Below are 21,823 nucleotides of genomic sequence, written 5' to 3'. Positions count from 1 at the left end.
CCCTACGTACTCTCAGTACTTCTGTCCTGGTGACTCTGAGCACCACCTTACCCAGTCTTCCCACCTCACCTCTCTCCACACTTAGAGCTTTCGCTTGGTCCAGTTTGTAAATACATATTGAATATGCTGCTGCCAGATAATTTTTCTAAAGCATAGTTTTGGTCATTTTTTTTCTCAGCTCAAAACCTTCAGAATTTCACCTTACACCCATTAGAATGTCTAGAATCAAAAAGACAAGTAATAACAAGTGTTGGTGAGGATGGAGGGGGAAGGAACCCTCATGCACTGTTGGTAGGAATGCATACTGTTGCAGCCATTGTGCAATACAGTATGGAGGTTCTTTAAAAAATTAAAAATAGAAGTTCTATATGATTCAGTAGTTCCACTGCCGAGTATTTACCCAAAGACAACAAAAACACTAATTCGAAAAGATACGTGCACCCCTGTGTTTATTGCCGCATTATTTACAATAGCCAATATATGGAAGCAACCTAAGTGTACATCAATAGATGAATGGACAAAGATGTGGTATATATAGACAATGAAATATTACTCAAACATAAGAAAGAATGAGATCTTGCCATTTGCACAACATGGGTGGACCTAGAGGACATTATGTGAAGTAAAATAAGTCAGAGAAAGACAAATACCATATGATTTCTCTTGTATAGAATCTAAAAAACAAATGAACAAACAAAAAGCAGAAACAGACCCATAAATACACAGAACAAACTGGTGGTTGCAGAGGGGAAGGGTAGAGGAAAAGGCAAAATGGATGAAGGGAAGTGGGAGATGCAGGCTTCTAGTTTTGGAATGAATAAAGCACAGCATAGGGAATATTATCAATGGTATTGTAATCCTGTTGTATGATGACAGATGGTAGCTACACTTGGGGTAAGCAGAGCTTAATGCATAAATTTGTTGAATTACTAGGTTGAAACTAATGTTAACATTGTGTGTCAACTATACTTCAATGAAAATATTTAAAAAAACAGGTTATTTGAAAAAAAAAACAACAACCTTTAGAGACTACTTTTGCCTACTAAATGGAGTTGAAATTCCTCAGCTGGCATCCCAGATCCCTTTAAAGGGCTTAAGTTGCCTTTTTGACCACTCTTCTTTCATTCCTAATATTCAGGCCAGATACTCCACACCTCTTGCACACTTTATACCTGCACTGTGTATACTGTCACCATTTGCCTCCTGCAGCTATTTAAACTTAATTTTAAAAAAGTAAAATTTGAAATTCAGTTGCTCAGTCACACTAACACATTTCAAATGCTCAGTAACCACACATGCCCAGTGGCTGTCTTTTGGGCAGCACAGATCCATTTTGATCATCTCTGAAGGTTCTTTTGGACAGCACTGGTCTGAACCTTTTCGTTTCTGTTCCTTCTGGCTACAATCTCCCCACCTCCTCACCATCTCTACCTGTAAACATTTTCTCCCTCTACTGGGGCCACCCACCTGGTATTCTCCTGCTTCCACACAGCCTTTCCTGATCAATCCTTTCTTTTCTTTCTTTCTTTCTTTCTTTTTCTTTCTTTCTTTCTTTCTTTTTCTTTCTTTCTTTCTTTCTTCTTTCTTTCTTTCTTTCTTTCTTTCTTTCTTTCTTTCTTTCTTTCTTCTTTCGTCTTTTCTTTTCTTTGTTTTTTTTTTTTTTTAAGATTTTATTTATTTATTCATTCATGAGAGACACACAGAGAGAGAAAATCAGAGACACAGGCAGAGGCAGAAGCAGGCTCCATGCAGGGAGCCCAACATGAGACTCGATCCCAGGTCTCCAGGATCAGGCCCTGGGCTAAAGGCGGCGCCAAACGGCTGAGCCACCCGAGCTGCCCTGATCATTCCTTTCTTAATGAGATGTCCCCAGCCTTTCCACTTAGAGCCTTGGTAGTATTTTATGTGAGTTTCCTCTATGAAACCTACCCATTTGTTTCTCATATTGTTGCTACTCGTACTGGGAGACTTTTTGAGGTAAAGGCTACATTCATGATCTTACTCTGGGCAAAATACAGTAGAGGTTCAAGAAACGGTTTTTGAATTGATGACCCAGAATAGAGAGTGGTTCTTTTTTAACTTGTGTGATTAGTGAGCACAAGGACTGTGTTGGCATTCTGTTCTTTCTCCTTTCCTCCCATAACCACATAGGCCTCTTCTGTGAGGTCAGGCAAAAAGGGCGGCCCCTGTCCTTCTGCCCTGCCTACACGGGGGGGGGGGGGGGGGGGGGGGGGCGGCTGTGGGCGCCACACCCCATCTCACAGCCAGAATTACTAACATCAGTGCCAAGGAGACGAGCTGGCTACAGTATACAAGTAGGATCCTCTAGCCAGGGCAGTGGGTCAGCACATAGGAAGTGGAATTTCACGGAGGGAGTGATAGGTGCACAACTGAGGAGCAGGTAGGGTGCAAACTACCCACCTCGGAGAAGTGACCCCAGAAGAAATGACTGAAATGACTGAGGCTAACCAAAGTGGTGAAGCTCACATTGGAATTGGTCCCAGGATGGGGAGCCACAGAATATCTGTTCACAGTTAGACCCTGGAAGAGCTTTCTGTATGGTTTGTTCATTGCCTGGCAATGTGTGTTCCTTGTGGCTTTTCACTTAGCCCAAAGTCACCTATCATGAAGGAGAGCAACTCACCCAAAACATTGGCCAGCAGGTTTTCAGACATGTTAGGGACATTCAGGTGCTGACCTCTTCTGTCTGGCTTTGTTGCGCTTGAGCTACCGCAGATGCTGGTTATCTACTTGGTGACCATGGGGAAGATGTCCTGAAGCAGAGAGCATGTGCTTGTACACACACGTGTTCTGTAGTGGGGTGGAAGCAGAAGTATAAGACTAGGTTTTCAAGCTCTTTGTCTTTCCAGGCTGATTTTGCAAAGGGAGAAGCACTTCCATTATCTGAAAAGAGGTCTTCGACAGCTGACAGATGCCTATGAGGTAAGTACGCTGCCCAGGAACTCAACCAGATGATCATCCAGACGGCCCTCCTTTTTTCTTTTGGAATGTAAAATATGTATGGGCCTGACCTGCTGCGAAGTTACTCTTGTACCACATGGCTGTGGCAGGAGCCAGGTACACAGGAGCCCAGTCCTGCAGAGCTGGGACTCCCACTTCTGCAAGGGCAGAACCAGGTCTCTCCTAGTCTTGTCCTCCTGTTGGAAGGACAGAGCACCCTAGAAGGGATGGTGCTTTATTGCACCATTAGATCATGGTGAGGGGCTCACGTGCTTTCTCCCGGACACTCCTGATCAGCTAGATAAAGGCAGTCCATCCCTAATCCTTTGCCCTATAAGCCGATCTAATTTCTATGCTGGCCAAAGGATCAGTATATAAATCCCAGTGAGGACTTCCACAATTTAATACTATGAAAATGCCCACACTTAGAGTACATTTTAAATCACATTCCTTGGAGCCCTGGGGTTCCACAGAGGGGCCTCAGGAGACGACAGTGGTGGTGGAGGAGGGGAAAGGGTGTTGGGAATATAGTAGGCAGAGGTTGAATATGAACCAGAGGGCTCCAGTCATCCTGCCTAACTTTACATGCATAGCCCTGCTTTTAATTTGCTTTTTATTTTGACGTCTACATTTGATTATTTACAATAGGAATTGGCCAACTGAAATGCCTCTAGACCCAAGCAGGTAGCAAAAATAAGAGAAGTGAGCAGTTGAGAGGGAGACTGAGGCACACTAGAGGCCCCATGCTTTTCCTCTGTTCCTGCCAGGTATTGCTATCCAGGAATGCAGAACCAGGTTTGCCAGATTTCTGTCTCTTTTTTCAAATTAAGCCAGAAATCCAGATTTCTGTGTGAATCTCCCAGTGCCTAAATGTTGCAACTAATTCTACTTAAAAAACAAAGTACTACCAGGAACAAGCAGAACATGTCTATGGGCTAGACTTGGCCTTGGGGTCAAAATTTTCAATCCTTGACACAAGTCCTCAGTTGTTAGGGTACAGTGAGCCTGATACAGTTAATACCATACCAGCTAACAGTTGAATGGAGTACTAAAAGCTTACCATGCCTTATCTCACCTACTCTGTGAGGTAGGTCAGTATTTTTTACAGATGAGGAAGCAGATATAGCCGGATTAAGTCGTTTGCTCAGAAGTACATAGCTCTAAGAGGAGCTGGGACTCCAACCCAGGCAGGCAGGATCCACACCAACTGCTTCCTAAGTGGCAGCCTAGCCACAGCTGGGGACAGTCAGTGCATTTATGAAGAGGGTAGCTTGGACCAATGGAAAGAGCACTGGAGTGAGAGTCCAGAAACCTGGCTTCATATATCCGCTCTAACATTTGAGGTCTTTTGTCATTTGGAAAAAGTTAATCTCTCTGGATCTCGTTTATATGCTTTTAATCTGGAAAACTAGAGCAATAATACTATCTGCCTGCCTGCCTTGAATGCTCTGTACATGTTTATGGGTTAAATTAGGATCCAAAGTGGCCCATGTGTCACCTTGGGAAGCTTTTCCAGCCCCCTAGGCAGAATGAAGCTCCTCATGTGCTCCCTCAGGACTCTGCTACTGCCCATTGCAGCACATACCATAATTCAGGTACACATATGTGTGTGTTGTGTGCCATCTTGACCCAGAAAGCCATAAGGTAACTCATGATTAAATGCATCCATCTAGAGCCCTCTTCCTCTACAGATGAACACACACATTCTCTATCCCAAGCATCTCAAGTGTAGGAACTGATGTTTATTCATTACTGTAACCCCTGTATCTAATACAATGCTTGGCACACACAAGGAGGTACTAAATATTTGTTGAATCAATGAATGAGTTAATCCAGGAAATCGCTGAGAGTCTAGGTCTCCTGGGTTCTACACTGGGAAAATAGCATGAGTTAACCTCCTAGCATGTGGGTGCTCCTCCCCTTGGCCTTCTTTTGGTGCTTGCCAGGGAAGGACCCAGAGGGTTCAAGGTAAACTTTGTCCCGTTGTCCTTTCTGCACATATGGTCATTTCAGCTGCTAGCTGGGGCCATAAAGCAGAGCGTCCTTCATTCACTTATTGTTCATAAGGTGCTCTCCTCCCCCTTTCCGGGCTGCCAGGGTGCGACACATGTTGCCTTGTCAGCAGCATCTGGGAATGATTCTGAATAAGGGGTGTGTTTTTTCCCCTGTGCCTTTCTCAGTGTCTGGATGCCAGCCGCCCATGGCTCTGCTACTGGATCCTGCACAGCTTGGAACTACTAGATGAACCCATCCCCCAGATGGTGGCCACAGAGTGAGTCTGGCTCCAGGGAATCTGGACTGTTCTTTGAAATCCTATTTTGAGTCAGGGGTTCTTTTTATTTTGTTTCTGTTTTATTGATTTTGAGTGAAAAACACATCGCGCTACAAAGATACCCTTGCCCTCCCCTTGACCCCAGTGACTTCCTGAAACTCCTCCACTTCAGAAGCCTATTGTGAGCTCGTGGGTAGAACAAGACTTTGAACTCCCAAATGAAGGATTCTGGTTTCTTCTGTGGCCTTTTCTTTTGGCTCTTGCTCTGGTCTTTGAGAAAATTCTTCATCATCAATTCTGAGAGACATGATTTTGCCAGAAAGTACAGTATGAATTTGAATAGCTTCTGTGGGGAAGCATGTGCCAAACCAATGAACAAAAATGCCCCCACCTTCCATAAACACTTCTATAGACCTCCCTCCTCATCAATGCCTTGGGGACAGTGCGGCTCTTGATGGTGCTAGATATGTTAGACTCTTGGTGTGCAAATGCCTTGACTCACCATTTTCTTAAACTTCTGATTTATGAGATCTAAGCAACTAAGATTCTTCTCAAACTGCTAGTGCAGATGGTGTTCTGGGAATGGCTATGGCACCTCATCCTTAGAAGCTCATCACAATGATATTTTAAAAAAGAAACTAATCATCGCTCTAATCTTAGGGGTACCTGGGATGGAAAAGGGCAGCCAGGAATTGGATCCAACGCCCCAGTTCTCACTAAGAGAAAGAGCACACACTCCCTTGGCAGCATCTTGAGTTCATCTGCTCTTCTGGTGCTCTTAGGGACAGGAGTCAGAAAGGGAAGGCCCATGAGCCAGGTTTGTTTTCCCGCAGCACACAACAATAACCATGTAAAGGACCCATGGAGGCCAGCCTGTGCCCTGCCCTGGTCCCAGTGCCCCTGCCCGGGTCATACTGTCAGGTCAGAAGAACAGAACCACACATTGTCTCATTCATTCTGTCTTAACAATAACGTCTCATTCTTGCCTTCCTGAGCAGGGTGTCTTGTGATGACTGTGGATAGGGAAGATAATAAAGAATTAGGCAGTTAACCCTTGCGATGTGCGTGAAGCTCTCTGAGGGAGAGGAAAAATATGCATTGTCCTCATGATGCTGCTGCTGCAAGCCTAGTTGCTTCTAGCTCTGGAAGTAGAATTGGACACAGTTTCTGCAATAACAGGAATTTAATTGTCAAAGGCCCATGTGTTTTTGAAATACCAGTTGGGGGTTGTAGATTGTTTGGGAAGTTTCTCCCCCACACATACACGATTAGGATGTACACTGGGGAGAATGGGAAAGTCGGAGATGAGAGAAGAAAAAGAGAAATGGAGGATTCAGACAGGGAAGTATAGGTGTGCCCGGAGGGGGTTGTAGTTCCTGAAGAGGAAGACCTCAGTCACACTTGGGTCAGCATAAATTTTGAGTGTTTTCTAGGTTGTTGCATAGGTAAGGGTTTGCTGAGGGAGTGTCAGAGTAGCTCTCATGGCAACATCAGATAGGAAGAGGGCCCCATTAAAGGGCTTTCCACAGTGAACACCTGGACACACCCTAAATATCCACAGTAAGAATGTGTTAAAGTGTGTTTGAAGCTTAATTAAAATATGGTGCAGTACATATAGTGAAATACTCTGCAGCCATTTAAAAATTTAAGTTAACAGATATTAACTTGCCTTGCAGTGAGCATTTTGTAGTATATACAAATAGCAAATCACTGTGTTGTACACGTGAAAGTATACAATGGTATATATCAATTATACTTTAATAAAAATGTACACCTATGAACTATATATTTGTTGATAAAAATGCACACGAGGCGCCTGAGTGGCTCCATTAGTTAAGCATCTGCCTTTGGTTCAGGTCATGATCTGGGGTCTGGGGTCTCCCTCTTCCTGTCCCTCTTCTCTGCTCATGCTCTCTCTCTCTCTCTAATAAATAAATAATGTCTTTTTAAAAATGCATACATTTATCTAGAAAGATGTTCATGATTTAAGTGAGGAAAGGTAGTTAAAAGGATTCAACTTCTAGGGACACCTGGGTTGCTCAGTGGTTGGGTGTCTGCCTTTAGCTCAGGTTGTGATCCTGGGGTCCTGGGATTGAATTCTGCATCGGGCTCCCTACGAGGAGCCTGCTTCTCCCTCTGCCTGTGTCTCTGCCTCTTTCTGTGTCTCTCATGAATAAATAAAATCTTAAAAAAAAAAGATTCAACTTCTATAGATTAAAATATAGCTGGTTACGTGCATAGCGAAAACCAGAAAGATACATACATGCTTCATACTTCTGGATGGCAGGGTTAAAGGTGATTTTTTCCCCCCTAAGCCTATTTGCATGTTCTAAAATTTTGTTTATTTAATTGTTTTGTAATTAAAAGAATATTTTAAACCTAAAAAGCTAGTTTGTTCTAATTTTAAGAACCACGTGATAGTGAATGAGAATTTCTGCTTCCCAGCTGCCTTAAAATCTTTCCTTGTGGTTCTTCTGATTAAGGAAACTTTTAAAGAATTACTTAGACTTTCCAATAATGAATTTTGTTTTGTGCCTAGCTGACAGTTTATTCTAGGTACAGATAATGTCTGTTATCAATGAGCTTAGTAACTCTGACATATGAGGAAATAAACTATTTTTAGTAAGATACAGAGAAATCTTAATGACTTCTGTAAGAGAAACTTTACAGGGGACTTTTTAAAGACAATCTGATATAGGATATTGCCTTTTTATTTATTTTGCACAGAGAAAAGAAATGCTTTGAAAATGTCATCAGGTTTCTGTTCCCTTCTTCATACAGCTATTAAAAGGCAGAGTTTAGCTCTCAAGTATTATTGTTATTATTAGAGATTTTATTTATTTATTTATTTATTTATTTATTTATTTATTTATTTATTTATTTGAGAGAGACACACACCCAGCACAAGTAGGAAGGTAGAGGGAGAAGGGGAGCAGGGAGCTCCCCGCTGAGCAGGGAGCCCAGTGCTAGGCTCCATCCCAGAACCCCAGGATCATGGTTTGAGCCAAAGGCAGATGCTTAACCAGGTGCCCCTCCAGTATTATTGTTTTCCTGTTCTTTTCTTTCCCCACCTACCACCTAGTGCAGAACACACACACACACACACACACACACACACACACACACACACACGGCACACATTTCTCTTTCTTATTTTGTTCAGTGTTGTGCTTCTATTTGTTTAGGGAACAGTATGGCAAGCTGAGTTCCCTCTAGTGGACAGAATGACTTTTTCAGCTACTGTGACTGCCTACTGCAGCCAGCAAAGCCAGATTTTAACTGCTGGTCTCAGGCCTTTCAAGAACAATATATTTATAGGTAGGACTTTAGTTTGCCACTCTTGAGAGCCTGCATCCACAAATTGTTTACCTGAAATAAATTAATATTTTGGGACCGGACTGAGTTCATTTGTTGATGATTTTAGCATGGAAGGAAGCATCCTTTAATGAGAATCCCATACTTTTGTTATTGAAAATTACTTGAATGTATATAACACACAGAGTGAAGTGAAATCACAGGGAGACCACTGCACTGTTAAAGTTAGGTTTTTCAGCTTCTGTAAGATCTAAACATTGTCTTTAATTATTGTAGGACTTTTCTGCTTATACACTTTTTTCAAATACTAAATTTAAATTTTCATGAAAGTGTCAGTGTTTTACTATTTCCCTTTCAAAAGGTTATTAACAGCTGATCTCCTGAATAGCCCTTTAAATATTTTTCGTTTTAATTTTTAAACATACTATGGCTGGTTCCTTACCTTTCTGTGAAGATACCTTAGGTGGTCCTTTGTGTCCTAGGGATTTTTTTGGCCAGGCACCGCTGGTGGCTAGTGGGGTGTAGAGGTCAGGGGTGCTGCCGGATATCCTCCATAGGACAGTTCCACCAATGAACACCAGGCACCGCTGGTGGCTAGTGGGGTGTAGAGGTCAGGGGTGCTGCCGGATATCCTCCATAGGACGGTTCCACCAATGAACAGCTGTGCAGCCCAAAATGTCAGTAGTGCCAAGGTAGAGAAGCCCTGCTCTAAAATGACCAACTTCAGGCTTGACCATAGTTCCAGAACAGCAGCATCCAGAGGCTGACCGCACTTGATGAAGCCACACAATGTATCAGATTCTCCAGGTTGCCAGGGCCTCCTGGAATGGGGGCAAGGCCCGCCTGTCATTCACCCAAACCCTGCTGTACTATCCTAGGGAAGTTTGACTCTCCCTCAGACTAAGCCCAAGTTGTTTTCTGGTGGGAAATTCAGAAGACGTAGTCCTAGAGGAAGCCTGATACCCATGCATCCATCTTGTATCGGCCTCACCTTCCAAGCCATCCTGCTCAAGGATGACTGTTCCGATTTCCAAAGCTGTCATATTTGTAACTTACTCTAGGCCAGCAGTCTGTCTGGTAAGCTGTTCTGGTACTGAAGGTCTCCTTAGCTCTCACCTGAATTCTGCTGCTGCAGATCAGCTTTGCTGTTCATTTCTCTACTAGAAGGTTTGTGCAATTACCTTTTGTACACTTGGTGTATTTTGCTGCGTAGCTTCCTCACAGTGTTTGCCTGTAATATTAAGCCATTTAATATTTTTAATATTTAGTCATTTTTATGACTCTCACCTAAACCTCCTTTGAGTTGGAAAATGGAGGCTCGAGCCAGATATGGTTATGATCACCATTGTGTTTCATTCATTCATTCATTTACTTAGATTTTATTTATTTATTCGAGAAAGAGAGTGAGTGAAAAAGAGCATGCATGAGTGAGGTACAGGGGTATGGAGAGAGAGAGAAAGAGAGAGAGAGAGAGCAGATTTCTTGCTGAGCAGGGAGCCTGATGCAGAACTCGAACCCAGGACCCTGAGATCATGACCTGAGCCGAAGGCAGATGCTTTACCAATGGAGCCATGCAGGCGCCCCCAGCACTATGTTTGTGGCGCTCTTAGCAAGTGTTCTCATTTTAATTCACAACTCATGGGCCCTAACCTTTAATCATTTTTCTCTTAAATTCCTAGCCCTTCCCTTGGTAAATTTATATGCTTTATTCATCCCCACTCCTGCCATGCCTAAGTATATTATTTGTTACTTGTCCCTGTTCCATTTGTTTTATTCTTATGTGCTTCTGATTTGTTTTGTTATTCTGGACTTTAATTCTCATCTTGGAGGTGTTTCTCTTCTCCTTTGGAATTATTTGTTCACTGTACATGCTTTAGCATACTTCGTCCAAGTTGGTGACAGCGATACCTAGAATCAAGCACTTTAGGTCATTTTTCAACCATCACCTCAAAGTCTGAATAAACCCCTTATGAGGCTGACAGTAAATCATTGATACTCTTGCTTTGAACTTGATCTTCTCACAGGTCTCACAGACTTTTTTTTTTTTTTAAAGACTTTACTTATTTATTCATGAGAGACACAGAGAGAAAGGCAGAAACATAGGCAAAGGGAAAAGCAGGCTCCCTCTCGGGAGCCTGATGTGGCACTCGATCCCAGGACCCTGAGATCATGCCCTGAGCCAAAGGCAGACACTCAACCACTGAATCACCCTGGCCTCCTTCTCATAGACTTTTTAATTTGAATCACAGTGATTGATTGATGTTTGATAGAATTTTCCACAATGATGGAAATGTTCTCTATTTTGCGGTAGCCACTGGAGGCATGTAGCTATTGAACAGTTGCAGTGTGGCTTGTGTGACCGAAGAGCTAAATTTTAAATTCATTTAACTTAATTTAATTAATTCAGTTTAAAATTTAAATGGTCTCATGTGGCTAGTCACTGCCTATTGGACAGTACAGATCTTTCGCATTGCTACCCAAAATGTGGTTCCCCAGACTAGTGGCATTACTGCCACCTGGAGTTTGCTGAAAGAGCCGACTCTCAAGCCCACTTAGCTCTTCTGAGTCAGAGCTGCAGTTTAACAAGGTTCTCAGGTGATTTCCATGTGCACTCAAGTTTGAGAGGCACTGATATTTGGCAGTACATTGATTGGAGCCACATGGGAATTAAAAAAAAAAAACATGGCCACTTGGGTCCCACCCTCAGTGATTCTGAGTTCATTGGTATTAAGTATGGCCTGGGCTTTGAATTTTTTATTTTTATTTATTTATTTATTTTTTTTATTATTTTTTTTAATTTTTATTTATTTATGATAGTCACAGAGAGATAGAGAGAGAAGCAGAGACACAGGCAGAGGGAGAAGCAGGCTCCATGCACCGGGAGCCCGACGTGGGATTCGATCCCGGTCTCCAGGATCGCGTCCTGGGCCAAAGGCAGGCGCCAAACCGCTGCGCCACCCAGGGATCCCGGCTTTGAATTTTTTAAAAAAACATACCCCAAATGATTCTGATTGCTCAGCTAAGGCCTGTGATTCTTAGACTTTGTATATAGTCACTTCATTTGGGAATTTGGTAAAAATATGGAGGCCCAGGCTTGTCTCTGTTTACTCACTCTCCAGTGATTGTGGTATACACATGTTGGGTTTGAAAATCCCTGATCTTAAAAAAAGAAAAAAGGAAGGAAGGAAGGGAAGAAGAAAGAAAGAAAGAGAGAAAGAAAGAAAGAAAGAAAAGAAAGAAAGGAAGAAAAAAGAGAGAGGGAGGGAGGGAGGAAGGAAGGAAGGAAGGAAGGAAGGAAGGAAGGAAGGAAGGAAATCCCTGATCTTGGGGGCAGCATGGGTGGCGGTTTGGCGCTGCCCTCAGTCCAAGTCGTGGTCCTGGAGTCGTGGGACTGAGTCCCACCTCGGGCTCCCCTTTTCCCTCTGCCTGTGTCTCTGCCTCTCTCTGTGTGTCTTTCATGAAAAAATAAATAAAATCTTAAAAAAAACAATCCCTGATCTTAAAGATAGTTTCCCACTTTGTTGGTAATTGTCACATTAGCTAGAATGAAATGCCTTGCTGACTTGAAAGAAAACAGGTTACTAGCTTTTTTTGTCATAGTACTAATGATGCATGAATACCTGTTCTTCATAGAGTCTGTCACTCTTGGTGTTTGCATCATGTTTCCTGCTTGTGATTTTTTTTTTTTAACTAGGTTGGTGAATTTCTGGTCTCTAAGATAAATTTTTCCTCCCCCTTTCTATAGATAGAAGTCTCAATCACATTTTGGTTTTCATAGTTGCTAAGAACTCTGCTAATGACAGTTGGTAGCTTCACGGTCAGTTTGCCAGGTCCTTAAGGTGTGAGTTGGAAAGCCTCTGGAGCAGAATGTTCTGTTATATGGGAACATCTGAGAGTCCAGAAAAGCCCAACCCTGCCCCCTAACGTAGCCCTGTGGCCAGTCAGATGCTGCATGTCAGCTGAGGGAGGTTGGCATGGAGGGATGATTTAAAGGTGTCTGGTACATTCAGATCCCAGATCATTGGACATTAAGCTACAGGATCAGGGTGTTGGATTTGGCAGGATTCTATCTTGGGAGTTGGGAAAGAGAATGAATGGATGACTAGGTGACTCTTTTTCTTTTCATTTTTTTTTTTTTTAATGTGCTGTTAAGTTTTATATCAACTAAAACCTTTTTTTTTTTTTTTGTATGCTAGTACAGCCAGCTTTGTCAGGATGTGAATTTATTAGCTATTTGTTTCCAGGAAATAGGATATGAATTGATGAAGGTTTGGAAAATACGTTAGGAACAAACTTATTTTCTCTGTGAAAATTGCTATTACAAAAAAGCCAGAGAACTGTCTTCCTCCTCTGATGATCCAACTTCAGAGGATCAACTTCCTCCTGTTTCCTACAGTAAAATCTGAGGTGCAGATTTAAGGGAGTGTGTATTTTTTTTTTTTTTTTAACCTGTGAAGACTTCAGAGCTCTAGTAGTGAATCAGCAGCATTTTCTCTTGCTGTCCCTGACAGATAATGGAAGGTCTGAAATCAAAAGTCATCAGATATGATACAGAAAAGCAGTAATAAACTTGTGCCCCCATGGGGATGAACTAGACTCTATGTGGTCTCTATGTGGCAGCAGTAGATAAGAAAGAATGAAATCAAAGAGTCCAGGGAAAGAAGGCTGCCCGAGCACTAGGGCAGAGATTTGCAGCTTGTTCTCTTAAATGGAAGCTTGTCCGAATAGGAAGCCTGTGATCTTGACTGAGTTGTGGGGAAAGAGCTCGATAACCAGGACATTCCTGGGGTACCCCTTCCCGGTGAACTTTAGAGGACCTTGGATAACTAGGGGCTCCCTGGGTTTGACCTCAGGCAAGGATGTTGCCTCTAGGCAACCAGATGCCATGCTTGGAGGCAAACCCTCAATGAACGTTTTCCATCAGTGAGGGAACTGGAGCCTCTATGGATTGGTGTGAAAAAATTCTCCAAAAGCCTCTAGGCCGGGATTCATTTTTGTGATATGAGTCAGCATTGCTAAAGTTGGCCACAATTGAGGTGAGCATGATAGAAGTCAATTTCTTTTGTTCTCCTAACCATGGAGGCAGACTCCATTACAGCTTGTTTCTTGCTGGTGGTAGGAATAAAAGCCAGAAGCCCCTGGGAGCAAGAAGACATCTTTTTAAGTGTTCTGGGTAGGCCGAGGTGGTGGCTGTTGACCAGGGTGGTTGGCGTGGACAATATTTGGGCACCACCACAGTTTAGGCAGAATTCAATTTAGGGACCTCAGAGGCAGGGCGAAGGGACTGGTTCCACAGACCCAGGATGGCAAGCCAAGTGAAGAGTATGGGAAAGATTTGACTAAGAAGCATGAGACTTATTATTTCCAGTTCTATGAAAGGCTGTTTGTATTAGCCTGGTGGTCTGCTCCTTGCTTCACAGCTAGGTGAGTCCTTAAATGCAAAACCCAGAAAGAAAGGCATTCAGAATAGCAGGGTAGAGAGTTAGGCCCTTTCCAGAGGTTAATTATATTCAATATATGTTCAGTAGGTGGGAAAGGGTTTTTTCCCCCTTTGGGGCAAAGTCATGGACTCTGGTGAGAGTTGATGTTTTTAAGTGAATACTCTCTGACTTGGGTTTTCCCTTTGGCTGTGTACCTAGTGTGTGTCAGTTCCTGGAGCTGTGTCAAAGTCCAGAAGGTGGCTTTGGAGGGGGCCCTGGCCAGTACCCGCACCTTGCACCCACATATGCAGCAGTCAATGCCTTGTGCATCATTGGCACCGAGGAGGCCTATGGCGTCATCAACAGGTACAGCCAAAGCCAGCAGTGCCAGATACCCGGAGGGCCCCGCCTGCTGACACTGAACTGACCATTGCTGTCTCTTGCCTCTCGCCTATTTGTTTCTCAGAGAGAAGCTTCTTCAGTATTTGTACTCTTTGAAGCAACCTGATGGCTCTTTTCTCATGCACGTTGGAGGTGAGGTGGATGTGAGGTGAGTGGGGTTTTTCTCAGGCTGCTGCATTAGTAGATTCTAGAGCTTATCTGCCATTGGAGATGCCAAACCCAAGAAACAACATAGAGAATCTGCTGACATAGAATGACTTTCAGTGATACAGTCCATAATCATGGTAAACATGATACAGATGTCTTTAGGTGGCACTGTCACTTCTATGTAAATGTCAAAATATAAGACAAGAACAAAATCAAATGCTTTTATTTTAAAAATCAAAAATTTATTTGGTTGGTATAAAATGACATAACATATAACTATATAGTGGGATAGAGCTTTTTATCTCTCTGGGATAGGCAAGGAGAAGGAAGCCCAGTAGAGACCTCCTAAATATTTTCTGAATGAATTTGATGAAACTGTGAGAATGTCTATCACCTCTATGAGAATTTTCTGGGAGGTGCAAAAACCCGTGGGGGCCAGTTGAGTGCAGGGAAATAGAGTTTCAATAAGACCAGTTGGCTCAAAATTACTATTTTACTCTAAAATTATCTGATGTACCTAGTAAGTACCTCGCTCATCTGGCAGGAGATTACTAAAGCATGTGGGGAGTCACTAAGTCATTTCTCAAAGGTGGCACATCATTGAGATTTTATACTAACTTCTTATTATTTAATCACAAAAGTATGGTTTTTTGAGATTTCTATAGCAAAGCCATCTTACTGCCTTATTTGTAAATGTGTTTAGCTTCTATATAAGTTGATTAATTTTCTGGCCTAACCATTGGTTTGAAAGTAAGGGGGGAGAAGAAAACATAATGTGTCTATTCAAACCAAAAACCTGTTACCCATTGGAAAAATGGTTTCTTATAACACTTCCAGCACCAGATGTATGTGTTTTTTTTCTCCTGTTAAATAATTTTGATGCCAGCTAACCAGATTTAGCTCAGATTCCACAGGTTAAGGGCTCAGTCCCACAGGATCACCCCATTTCAGATGCTAGTCACAAGATGTGTGTCCCCATGTTACTCACACTTCTGTCTGACTCGGCTGCAAATCAGAGGTTCCCATGACCCCTCTTCAGGTTCAGCAACCTGGTAGGATGGCTTACAGGACTCAGGGAAACACTTTACTTTTTGGTTTATTACAAAGGATATTATAAAGGACACAAATAAACAGCCAGATGAAGAGGTATGTAGGGCGAGGTTGGAAGGGCCCAGAGTACAGGAATTTCTATCCCTGGAAGTTGGAGTATGCCACCCTCCTGGCTGGCACATGGATACATTCACCAACCCGGAAGCTTCCCAGATCCATTCACTTAGGGTTTTTCTGGAAGTTGTGTTGTAGAGTCATGATTGATGAAATCACTGGCCATTGGTAATTCAGTCATTCTGCAGCCTCTCCCCTCAGGAGAGTGGGTCTAGAAGTTCCAACCCTCTAATCATGTGGTCCATCCCTTCAGCAAGCAGCCCATCCTCCAGGAGTCAGCTCATTAGCATAATGCAGGTGTGCTTGACCTGGGCTTGTTCTGAATAACTAAAGACTCTCCTATCACCCAGTCACTCAGGAAATTCCAAGGGTGTTTTTTTTTTTTTTTTTGGTAGTTCATATTTTATTTGATTATACTGCATGCATTGTGGATGAATATTCATTTTTTTAAAATTTAAATTCAATTTGCCAACATATAGTATAACACCCAGTGCTCATCCCATTCCAAGGATTTTAGGAGCCCTGTACCAGGAATCTGGGAGAAAACCAAATATGTATTTTTATTATATCATAATATCCCAATATCTCTTAAAATTTTAACAATCTGCTACATTGTTAAAATGTAAACTGAGGCAAATTTTACAAATGTAAGAGTTTGAGCAAAAATCTGTTCAAATCAGCAGCATCTAACTCAGGAGATAGAAAGGTACTCCCAGGAGCTACACAAAATGAAGAGACTTTTGTAGGCAGAAAGGAGCCAGAGCAAGGAAGTCATACTCAGCAAACCAAGTGGGTCAGTTATTGCAAGGTTACTTTCCTTTAGGGCGCAGCCGGATTCTAGCAGGCACATGACCTAACCAGTGCTGATCAGGTGATTCCTGATTAACTGGTTTAAGATTTCATTTCTAGGGAGCTGAAACTGTGATTAAGTATCAGTTTGGTGAGGTGGGGCTTAGCATAAGTGACTCCATTTGGGGCCTGTTGTCTCATTTTTAACCCTGTAAATGCCAGCAAAACCAATATAACTAATGAAGAAAAGTAGTATTGTGTTGACCTTTCTTAAGGAAAAAGTTAAAAGTGTTTCCCCCCCCCCCTCACAGGCACTATATTTTCATTTCTGTTCTTTTTTTTTTTTAGATTTATTTATTTATTTATTTATTTATTTATTTATTTATGAGAGAGAGAGAGAGAGAGAGAGAGAGAGGCAGAGACACAGGAGGAGGGAAAAGCAGGCTCCATGCCGGGAGCCCGATGTGGGACTCGATCCCGGGACTCCAGGATCGCGCCCTGGGCCAAAGGCAGGCGCCAAACCCCTGAGCCACCCAGGGATCCCCTTCATTTCTGTTCTAAGATAGTCCAACTGAATATGCACAATCTCAAAAATTAGCTTTTAAAAACTTTTGACATTAGTAGGCAAAAGCCAGATTGTTTTAGCATTGTATCACATACCTTTTTCAGATGTGATTATTCTCTAACTTATTAGTTCCAGCGCGAGGTTTTTTTTTTCCCCCAGTGGTCTTATTTATATCTGCTAGACAAATGCTAGAAAACTTCTCCAGTAAAATGTATCTATTCCACCAAAGAGTCCTGCAGCCATGTTACCTGTACCTAAGCTCCTCTGATAATGTGCTCCATCCTAGCCATGCTTTTTATTTGCATAGGATCAGAGACACCAACACTTACTTGCTTTGCCTGGTTTCAAGTATCCCAATTGCATCATTTCTTGCTTGGTATTTCATTGTCCTTTGCCTGAAAGTGTCAGCCAGGACTCCAGAGTGCTTGTTGAGTGGGTTTGACCAGGAGAGAAGCAGCAGTGATGGGAGTGGGGGGAAATGGGGGGCGGGGTTACATTTGGGCAGCTGGAGGCTAGTATGTCTCATTCTGAGTTAGACAGAGTGGTCTCTCAATCTTTCCTGTCTGTCACAATTCCTAATTGTTTCTGGGATAAGTTTGTTCAAGGGTTTATGGCACTGGTGTGCTGCCAGTGATCAGATTGCAGTGAATTCCTGGCAAGTGCCATTCTTTCTCAGTTCTCAGGAAAGCAGTAATTATTTATTACTGACCTCCTAATCTAGATTGTATAACTTGGAGCGTTCTGTGAGGGTAGGGGGCGTAGACAGAGAGCCAGCATTTGCTAAAGTTGAGGTGACAGGGTGTAGAGTATGTCCAAGAAAGCAGTTTCGTGTTGCTGAAGTATAGAGGGCCTCATAGGCAGTAGAAGTGAAGCTGGAAGGACAGTCTGGGACCAGACTTGAGGGGTCCTGAAATCTCCTTAAGAAGTAGGGAGTTTAAGAGCAGTGGGAGGCCACAGACCAGTTTTAAGTAGATAGTGATGTGGTCTGATTTGTATTTTTATTAGAACTTCTCCAGTGGCAGTAATAGATTGGCATGTTATAGTAAAAGTCCTCTGGTTTCAGGGCTGAAGGGAGGAAGACCAGGCAGGAAGTTGATCCTGGTAATGGTGACTTGGATTTGGGGGACAGCAGAGACAATGGAGAGTAGTGAACAGATTTGAGAGATGTGATGAGTAGATGGATGGAGAGAGGAAGAAACTGCATGAAAAAGGTGTGTTTTGTTCCCTCCCCATTTCCGTGTGAGATCTAGGACTAGAGGCTTCTGGCATGATGTCTCAGTTCTCCCGTTAGGGAGAGGCAGGCTACATTGTTGGCTACCTCCCTACCTCAGAGGTTACATTAAGGTTCAAGAGCAAATACTGTGGAACCCCTATGAGAGGCTCAAAACCTGAAAGAAATTAGATCAGACCTCTGAAGTTAGCTTGTGGTTGATGATAATGTTTGGCATGTAGGCCTCTTGCATGCTTCTGATGCCTGCTGAACTAACTCAGCCTCTGCTGTGCCTTGGCCAGTGTGAGCAGGCTGATGAAAAGGCTGGTAGGATAATAACGCTTGCAGCTTCCGCAGAGATTTCTGTGGAATACCTCGTAAGTTTGGCTTAGTATGATGTCCATATTGAAAGATATGGAAACTGGACTCTTCTCTTTCCTCCCTTTTATATTCCTTAGGAGCCCTTAGAAAAAGGATTTGTAAGCAGAATCAGAACAGACAGTTTTTGTCTTCATTGTAAAATGGAGCTGAGATGCTGGATATTTGAAAAGGGCGTAGAAGGAAAGAAAACACAGTTTGTAGATATATTACATAAAGGAGGGAGAAGCTGAAATAAAATGTGTCCTGAGAAGAATTACGGCTGGCAGGATGGAATGGCAAGAATTATTCCAAATCAAGTAGGCTAACATTAAAAAAAAAAAAAGATGTTCTCTTTCTTTTTCATTTAAGTGTGTGTGTGTGTGTGTGTGTGTGTGTGTGTGTGTATACATGTACTGGTGGGGTGCTTGAAATCAAAGATCTTTCTTCTTCTAAAGGCCTAAGGAAAGTATCTGAGTAGACTTATCTATTCCTGTCCCTCTCATCTGGATTAAGCAGACATGAGGGTCTAGAGCCCTGCGTTGGAGTGTCTGTTGCAGAAAAAAAATATATAGTTAACCTATAATGTGTCCATGCCATAAACAGAAATCCTGGGTTTGAAATATTACTGACATCTGAGTGAATGAACATATCAGAAAAACCCGAATGACACCATGGAAGTTTGGGAACTTCCAAATGGAAGCCAATAATGGGAACCATTATTGGCTTTTGAAAGAAGAGCTAAATTCACCTTGGACATGAATTGATATGGTTGTTATCTCCTCTGATGTAGATTTGACCATGTGGAGGTAGGGAGACTAGAATGTCATGTTCTTTCACTGAAGCCACGCTGTGAGCAACTCTATCCAAATAGAATGTCAAACCTCTCAGTTGGAGACCCAGGAGGACTGACCATGTGCCAGGAGTGAGGACAGGAGGTGATTACAGCTTACCAGGCAGAGAGCAATCTGCCTGAGAAGTTCAGTGAACCTTATATCAGCTCTTCCTTAAAGTTTAACTCTGTCTCCCTCTGTTTCCACCCCTTCCAGAAGTGCATACTGTGCTGCCTCCGTAGCTTCTCTGACCAACATCATCACTCCAGACCTCTTTGAGGGCACTGCCGAATGGATAGCAAGGTGAGAGGTGCTGGGATATGTCCCGGCCTCTTAGAAAGCAGGTGGTCAAGATTCCGAAAAAATAAAGAAAATGAAAAAGTAATGGAAGAGAATATAAAATTACAAGAGATGGATTGGGGTTGTAGCATTGTGTGTTTCAAAAATATGTTAAAAGTTTTCTTTTTTCCAAACTTTGTGCAGTGTTATATTATTGTATAGATCATCAAGGATCAAAACCTTGGGCAAGCAGTACTTGCCTTGGGCATCGAAGTGGATATAACCACTTTGGAGAGCAATTTGATAATACCTTAAAGATGCCCTTGCTAATGACCCAATAATCCCGCTCCTACAGAAGCTCACCCACATGCATGAAAGAGACAAACATACGCCTTGTTTGTAAGCGCAGAAACACGTTAAATGTTCATAAGCACAAGATGGAGAAGCAAGCTAAGGTATAATAAAATAGCAGTTAAAATGGGTGAACCAGAGCTACATGTATCAGTATGGATAAATCTCAAAAACAACACTGAGGTAAAATAAAGGATGTGAAAACATGCAGATTAGCACACTTAAAATTTGAAAACATGCACAATAATTCTGTATTATTTATGGGGAAAAATCACATGTGGTAATATAAAAACATGCATGGGAAGAATAAACACCAAATTCAGGATGGTAGTTACTTCCTGGGGGAGAGCAGAGGAAATGAAATCAGGAGATGTCTACCCTTCTCCACAGGAGACTTCAACTGTATCTGTAATGGTTCCTTTCTTTGAGATCAAAGAAAGACCTGAAGTGTATATGACTAAATTAAAGCTAGGTGGTACATACCTATTTGCTGTACTTCCCTAGATGCTTCAAGTATCTCAGGATTTAAAAAAAAAAAAGTATAGTAGATTTGTATGTCCTATTATGGAATGATATCCAAGCTGTATTTTTTGTTACATTTTTATTCTAACCAAAGTAGTACTTATTACTATGAAATTGTAATTTACAGATAAATCAGATGGTAAACTATGATCATATTTACTTTCCTATATAATATTTATTTTCTTAACAGGAGTTAATCATTGCCTCTTTTTAAAAATATATAAATCATGAATTTATTCCCAAATTTTCTACCAGAGCTGTAAAATCACTCTCAATACAGTGAAACACTTTAGGTAATGTATCAGTTCTTGTGTGTGTGTGTGTGTGTGTGTGTGTGTGTGTGTGTGTGTATTTTGAGTTCTCCTTCCTGGACCCTCTGCCCTCCTGCTTCAGTCTGAACAGATTGCTCTCAGCTTGCTGCACAGCAGGCATCCAGAAGCTTCCTTTCAGCCTGAAATTCACTTCACTTCTCTCCTTTGTTGAAGCCCCTGCCCTCCTTTTTCTTGGCTTACTTACTCATTCTAATGAAACACATACTCCAGTAGATCCCAAAAGAGAGCACTTAGGAGATGCATTTCTAAGAATGTGCATATTACTTATTCTAGTCTCACACTTGATTGAGATTTTACTTGGTTAGAGATTTCTAAATTGGAAAGTGTATAAACTGTATTCCTTCAGAATTTTTTAGCATACCTCCATTATCTTCTGGCTTTGAGTGTCATTGTGAAAAAGGCTGATAATAATCATAAAAACCAACATTTACTGAAGACCTGGTATGTAATACTCACTAGTAAGGTAGCTATAGTTCAGAGATTGAGGGTATAGGCTTTTGAGCTAACCTGCCTGGGTTTAGTTCTTTTTTATACTTTCTGTTTTCTCAGTTAAGATTTCCATCATTACAAGTGTATTTTTTCCCATTTCCCTGAGGTAAATATATAGTTATAATACCTGCTTTAAAATTCTTGTGTGGTAATTTCCACATCTGGATATCTTGGAGTTGGCATGTCTGGCATGTCACATTTTCCTGATCCTACATATGTCAAGTAATTATTGGATTGTATTTTAGACATTGTGGAGTCATGGTGTAGAGACTGGATTCTGTTAGATTGCTCTAAAGAATGTTATTGATAGCTTTGGGATGCCTGGGTGGCTCAGTAGTTGAGCGTCTGCCTTTGGCTCAGGTCATGATGCCGCATTGGGCTCCCCACAGGGAGCCTGCCTCTCCCTCTTCCTGTG

At 42.1% G+C, this 21,823-nt stretch overlaps 1 protein-coding gene across 1 annotated transcript in view; it reads left to right on the top strand.

Moving 5' to 3' along the window:
- Positions 1-21,823, top strand: part of LOC121492883 (protein farnesyltransferase subunit beta) — a 66,127-nt gene that overhangs the window by 22,657 nt on the left and 21,647 nt on the right. Inside the window, exons 3-7 of the mRNA XM_041758133.1 lie at positions 2,871-2,943; positions 5,142-5,233; positions 14,188-14,334; positions 14,435-14,518; positions 19,652-19,738. Of these exons, the coding sequence (XP_041614067.1) occupies positions 2,871-2,943; positions 5,142-5,233; positions 14,188-14,334; positions 14,435-14,518; positions 19,652-19,738 (483 nt within the window). The remainder of the gene's footprint in view (positions 1-2,870; positions 2,944-5,141; positions 5,234-14,187; positions 14,335-14,434; positions 14,519-19,651; positions 19,739-21,823) is intronic.

The sequence above is a fragment of the Vulpes lagopus genome, chromosome 6, assembly GCF_018345385.1.
Source record: "Vulpes lagopus strain Blue_001 chromosome 6, ASM1834538v1, whole genome shotgun sequence".
Taxonomy (NCBI): domain Eukaryota; kingdom Metazoa; phylum Chordata; class Mammalia; order Carnivora; family Canidae; genus Vulpes; species Vulpes lagopus.
The sequence above is the reverse complement of the archived record's forward strand: the minus strand, read 5'-3'. Positions and strand labels throughout refer to the sequence as shown.